Below are 6913 nucleotides of genomic sequence, written 5' to 3'. Positions count from 1 at the left end.
TGCTCTTGGGATAATATTGATACATGCTAGATAGAGAAAGGCAGTCTCTGGCATAATGGCTCCATCAGGCAATTCCTGACAAAAAGAGTCCAAGAAGGAAAATTTTAAGAATTCCTACAGGTTATTGTAGAGGACATTTTGTCTGGGAACGGTTCCTTGTTGTTTTTCTCAGAATATGCCTGTGGGCTTGAACACGAGTCCACGGGTGCCCTGATCTGAAAACAGTAAGGGCTAGAGAGTTCAGGATGAAAACATCTGCTCGCCGGAGACGAAACAACAAGGAACGGGACATGTTGAGTCGGGACAGTGTGGGAACAAAGAAATTGCGGTGGGACAGTTGCCTAACAGGCTGTGTTATAAATAAAGAAACTGCGACAGAAAGGTGCTGCAGTCTTGTACCGTCTTTGTGTGTGTCTGTGTCTTTTTGTCTCTGTGTTCATTCCTCGTCCCTAGAAACGGGCCACGACAGGTTATAACTGCTATAGGGCCCTAGATTTCAAACAAAAATACTTTTAAATATAGCCAAACAATTCCAATTGAAAAGAAGGTACTTCAGTAGACCCAAGGATACAGAAAGGCCTTGCAGCAGCAGTCCAACAAGCGGAGTAACAACTTGCAGGCTCCCAAAACCTTCATCAACACAAACTCCACCACTGGCTGGCTGGGGATGACACACACTTTGGTAGTTACAGGCTGATTTTCACTTGACAAAAAATAAAAAAATAGATTACTTTCATTTTTAAATACAAAGCTTATCTACAGTGGTTTTCAAGTAATGATTTGCTTTAAGCTCAATCTGAGGTAGTTATGTTCAATAACCACCTACTGATGTTTCGATATAACCTACCATGACCCAGATTTCAATATCATACCAGTCCTTCCCATAGATCAATAGAGGGGAAATTATTACCACAAATACCCCTTATTACAACAAAATTTGTACAGCTGAAGTATAATCGGTTATATTCCAATGCCAAGCATAGAAAAGTCCAAAGGGATATCACAAGAAGGCATTAAGTTCCCAGCCCAGCACATCACAAAGTCACTGGCCCACTTACTTAGAAGAAAACAACTCAGACAGGTCTTGAATTGAATCTTCCAAATTCATGTTTTTCAAACGTTTTAAACATTGTTCAACCTGAAGGAGAAAAAGCAGCTCAAATTCATCTGTGTACAATGCAGACAGGGTCACCGATTATGACCAGGAAAGCAGAGATTCAAATTTCTGAAGTATGGAAATATGCCAAATACCACAGAATACTTATTTTTTTAAGGGTAAAGAAATCTGAAGTCCATGCAATTGTTTCTGGTTACAAATGTGGAATTTATCCTACCAAACTTCTGAAATCAGGTAACAACTAAGAAATCACTATATGCCACAATGTGCTTGATGTTATAATGGGGACCAAAATGAGTATAAGATTATTCTCAAGACTGTAATTTTGCTGAGGTGATACAATAGTGAAACTAGTAAGACAGTAAATTTTTAACTACTAAATTTCAACAGTTTGTAAGTACCACAGAGATGAGGAAAGTGACTGACTTAGTCATTGAACAAATGTATACTGAATACCTACTACATGAAAGGCATGCTGGGAGGTAAAATAAAATGATAGATAAGATACTATCTAATCTCTGGTTGCTAAAAATCTAGTAGTAAAAATAAGTTATATAAAATATTTAATTAAATACTAAAATAAAAATAGATAGACCCTATTTAAAATTTCGATCCCCTCAGCACTCCCCCGTTCTCTGCCTTATTTTTCTTCGCAGCACTTAACCACCACCTGACCTACCACTGATTGATTGATTGCCTTTCTCTCCTAACTATAATGTAAGTTCCACAAGGACAATATATATCTTGTCCATTTTGTTTACACCTGTAACCCAGTTCTTAGATCAGTGTTGAATAGGTACTCAATAATGTTATTTATTTAAAGAGAAAAAAAAGTAAGAGCCATGCATCGTACAAAATGCTGTATGAATTCTACCGTCCTTGAGAAATACCATACAAAGGGCATGCACGGGACTGCACCCAGATTTTGAAAGATATAAAGATCTAGATGATCACTGATACTGGCAACAAGGGTATCTTGCCAGAGCTACATATATACTACTAAAATTGAATCAAGGTTATAGATTCTACCTTAACAGTTCTCAGAACAATCCTTAAATTCTCTGGGGTCAGCTCCTATCTTTTTCAATGTTTAAGTCTGGACACCATCCTTTCAGAGAAGTATGAACAAACCAAGATGGTAAAACATTTGAAGAACACAGTAATTTCAAAAAAGAGAAAAAAAACCTTGAGATCATTAGCAAAGAGAGAAGACATGAAGAAACATAAGAACAGTCTTCATATACTCACAGAATTGTCGCACAGAAGAGAAATGAAGATGATTTTCTGTGCTTCATTTTAGGGAACATTAGAGAGAGGCTAATTCTAGTATCTGGCTTTTGAATGCAGAAAAAATAAATCTTGAAGTATATGAAAGTTCCCTATAAACTGTGAAATGTTAAGCAGATATAAGACAGTAGTAGTAATGGTAATAGCAGCTGCAGCAGCAAGAGCAGCATGAGACATGCTCCCTACCTAAGGGATCACAGGGAACATAAAACACATTCACAATGAATAACTGTACCACAACCAATGTATTTAATGCTATAAGAGAAGTACAAAGAGGAGCCCAAGTAACCAAAAATAATAAAAAAAGAAAAAGCAATTCAACTTCACTAATAATCAGAAAAATGCAACTTAAAATGAGATTACTGTAATATACACTCATGTTACACTTTGGAAAGAAGAAGATTATCACTGCTGGGAAGGCTTAAAATGGTACTTAGAGTATGAGAAGGCCTTTAACAGGCAGACATAAAAAGGCTGGGCATTCTACACATACAAGATCAGGTGAGCAAAGACTCAGAAGAGGGAACAAACATAGTTAGCGTGTAAATTCATTAAGACTTCAGGTTGACTGGAACATAAGATATCTGAAGGCAAGAGAGAAGCCAGAGCTAACAAGAATGAAGAAGCCAGATCATAGTAGATCTTGTAAGTCAAAGTAAGGAGTTTAGTCTTTATTCAGGATACAATGGAGAACCATTAAAAATCAAAATTGTGTTTTAGGACGATTAACCTGCTTTTGGTATATAAACAATGCCAGAATGTAGGGAAGACTGGAGGAGGAAACATCAGTCAGGACAGTAAGACAACTAAAAGTTGACAACGTCTAAAAAAAGAAAATGGCACCCACAACTGAAGAGACCAGACGCAGAGGAAGTTCTAACTTACAGACTGACTAGATGGGAGAGCTACATAAAAGGAAGAAACAGAGACAAGAGAATACCAAATTTTTATGATTGGGTGATTATTCACAACCTGGAAGCCAGGAGGAGAAATACATTCAGTCTCAGAGTTAGCAAGTTTGCTTTTGGATTAAAAGACTTAGAAAGAGATAAAAGCTAGAAGATAAGTCCACAATCCCAGATCTTTCTTTGATTAAGAAATCTTCATCCTTTTTGCCTTAAGTAACAGGGATAGAAAATCAACTAGAAAGTACCTGTCTATAAGATTAGAGACTGTTTTTTTCACCCCTGGCAGAACTAAGCACACTGCCTGGCACAGAGAAAGTTAAAAAATACTGCAAGGTGGTTCTGTTACACAATGGATAGCCCACTGGAATTCTAAAAAATACTTGCAGATCCTGGGCAAGGTGGTTCACAACTGTAATCCTAGCACTATGGGAGGCTGAGGTGGGGGCAAGAGCAAGACCCCCGCCTCTACAAAATTAGACAAATTAGCAGGATGTGGTGGTGCACGCCTGTAGTCCCAGCTACTTGAGAAGCTGAAGGATAGCTGGAGCCCGGGAGTTTGAGGTTGCAGTGAGCTATGATGACATCATTGTACTCTAGCTGGAGTGACAGAGGAAGACCCTGTCTCAAAAAAAAAAAATTTTTTTGAGGAATTAATAAAGTGAATGAATGAATGATCATACAAAGAAGCCAGCTTAAGAGGCTCTACTCTATGGTATAGTCTCTGAGCTGGAGGGCCCAATTTTGACTTAAGTTCTAAAATTCATATAAAACCACTTTACACCACAACTTGCTATTAATATATACTCATTTACTCCAAAATACTACTGAATAGATTATGTACCCCACAATAAATAAGCCCCAACTTTGTTCTTTTTATAATTTCAGCATTTTTATCATGCTTAGGAAACTGTTTATTAATATACAACACTCTGTCTTGATCAAATCACTCTTTGAACTGGGCAAAGGCACTGTCATTATAATTGCATATAATGAAGAAAACTTTTATTTATCCACTACAAGAAGACTGGGAGAAAAAAAAAAATCAATCTAAACATATTTCTTTTCTAACAAAAATTATTTTTTTGAAATGCTTTCAGGAAATAAAAAAAAGAAAGCCCACATGTAACTGTGGTGTACAGACCTATAAATCACAGGTAACTTACTGAGATTTCCATAAATAACAAAACACTAAGTGGCAGTGTGATCTACATCTTCAAGTAAACAGGTGGGTCTTAAACACAGGGATTCCTCCTCACCTGTTTGAGGGCCAAATGGGGTTTGTGGTGGCCCATTCTGTTGTGATTGCTGTAGAGGACTGCACACAACACATCTACTTCTGCATCTAAGGTTTGGCTCTTCAGCGACAGTGTGAGCAGGTGGCATTCTTTAATTACAGCTGCAATGCAAAGGTCTAGAGTAGAGACATTTAATAGGAGTTAGTATGTATTTCTACATTAAGTATATGATAGAAAAAATACACTGCAAGAAGCAATTTTCCTTGTTTTAAAGGAATCAAAAACAAATTAATGTAATCAGCTTCAACTGTAAGTACACGATTAAGGATTCTAAGTACATGAGAAGTTGGAAGATGGTAACAGGTGATATACACTACAGGAAATCATTAAGAGAACATCTATTAAATAAGAATGTACACCATGTTGCATTTTATTATGGCTTAACAAATCTTCATATGAATGTTTTGCAGTCAGTCATTTGGTGTAAACTTACACTTTAAGAACCTTTAAGGTGGGGTACATGTTATCTGCTTCTCTAAATCCCCCATTTTTGTATGCACATAAGCAAGACAGAATGGAAAAATCCAGTCTTCAAAGTCAAAGGTTCTGCATTTGGATACCACTTTAAGGTAAGTATGAACATATTCAGAAAAGAAAAACCACTATGGCAACTGGAAATTACATTATTTGATGAATGCCTGACTGAACACTGGGTGCTCAGCAGATGTTTCCTCATGTTAAAAGCTGCTTGGTAGAAGATGTAGCTAATATGTTACCTACAGCTCTAAGGGTAGCACTGGCCCTCTAGGTCTAAGCAACACAAAGGCAGGTTTCTACATAACATGGAGAATTTTCTTACTGTCCCAACTATCTAAAGACAGAAATAGGCTGCCTCGGGGATGGGAAGTGAGTGGGTCAATTTCCCATGCCTAAAAAGGAATTCTGCTAATTTATGAATAGAGGAAGGGGTAAGGCTAAGCTGTAAACTGCACAGAATGAACAGATTGGAAAGAAGATGAGATGATCTAAGTATTTAATATTAACAGCTATCACTGAATGTTTGTTTACATGCCAGGAAGTGTTTCAAATGCTTTCTCTATAATATCAACTCTTTTATTCTCCCAAAACAATCCTATCAGTTAGGTGTTATTTTTAATCCCCATTTGAAAGTGAGATCACCGAAGTACAGAAACGTTCAATAACTCCCCAAATTCCAGCAAAGGGAAAAGCTAGGATTAAAACCCAGATAATCTGGCTCCTGGGCCAAGCTCCCACCTACTACTATGTACGCCCTGCTGCCTAATAGCAGCAATACCATCCACCGTACGCTGGTAAAACACTTTAGTTTACAAAGCACTTTCTCCGAAATTACATCATTAGATTCTCCCCGCACTCCAGGGACGCCCGGTAGGGAGGATTAGCCTCATTTTACACATAAGGAGCTGGATGACCAGAAAGATTGCAGTTTAACTCCAGATTGCTTAGGTGACGCCCCCAGCTCCTAAGGGGCAGGAGTCCGGAAACAGACGTAAAGTTAAACAAGGCTCAATGTGGCCCGAGGGAGCACAGGGTTCCCAAGCAGCACTATTCCCCCGCGCTAGTTGCATCTGCCTCTCTCCGCCCCCTTCGCGCGGGGCTGGGCCTTGGTCCTTCATCGCTCCAGCCAAGCCCTGCGCTGGCACAGCAGGTGCAGTGAAGGACTGCGAAGCAAGAGACCCTACCACGTTCTCCGGCAAACTAGCCTGCCCCGCGCCCCTTCCCAGCGTCCCCCAGGCTCAGGAAGTCCCGCCCCCGCCCCACGTGCGCCAGCCGGCTACGGGCCTCCTCCGGAAACGTCTGCCCCACTGGCCTGGCGCCTCTCTCACCCAGGGCCGCGCCGCCGTTCTTCACTGTCACTGCGCTGCGGCTCCCCGCCTTAGGGATTCTCACGCGGTTCCACGGCTCCGGGCCCGGCAGCAGCTCAGCCATCTTGCGAAGCGCGGGAGGGCCTAGGAAAGGCGGAGCTGGGCGAGACCAAGTCAAGCGGCCAAAGGAGGGGCGAAGAGATGGGGCGGGGCCGGGGCGGGGCTGGGGCGGGGCCAGCAGCCGGCCGGGAGGCGAGCATCCCCGAGTGGCAGGGCGGGGCCGGGCGGAAGCAGAGCTCGGAGTCCTGCGACCAAATACAGTGCAGCGGACTGGGAGGGACCCAGATTGTCGTCGGTCCTCTGGTTATCAAAACCCAGCGGCGTATCAGAATCAGCGGGGAAAGCGTTGGGGGAAAAGCCCAATCCCAGTATTACTCAATCAGAATCTCTGGGAATGGGATGAGGAATCTGCATGTTGGTTAAGCTTCCCCGTAGGGGATTAAAAGGAACAACCAAATCTGG

General features: G+C 41.0%; 1 protein-coding gene across 1 annotated transcript in view; it reads right to left on the bottom strand.

Moving 5' to 3' along the window:
- Positions 1-6515, bottom strand: part of LOC105816735 (chromosome unknown open reading frame, human C3orf17) — a 15617-nt gene extending 9102 nt beyond the window's left edge. The window contains exons 1-4 of the mRNA XM_012652220.1: positions 6413-6515; positions 4569-4723; positions 1059-1138; positions 572-703 (exon numbers count right to left, since the gene is read on the bottom strand). Of these exons, the coding sequence (XP_012507674.1) occupies positions 572-703; positions 1059-1138; positions 4569-4723; positions 6413-6515 (470 nt within the window). The remainder of the gene's footprint in view (positions 1-571; positions 704-1058; positions 1139-4568; positions 4724-6412) is intronic.
- Between the last annotated feature and the right edge of the window lie 398 nt (positions 6516-6913).

Source organism: Propithecus coquereli, unplaced genomic scaffold, assembly GCF_000956105.1.
Source record: "Propithecus coquereli isolate 6110/MARCELLA unplaced genomic scaffold, Pcoq_1.0 Scaffold386, whole genome shotgun sequence".
Taxonomy (NCBI): Eukaryota; Metazoa; Chordata; class Mammalia; order Primates; family Indriidae; genus Propithecus; species Propithecus coquereli.
This window is presented reverse-complemented; position numbering and strand designations above follow the sequence as displayed.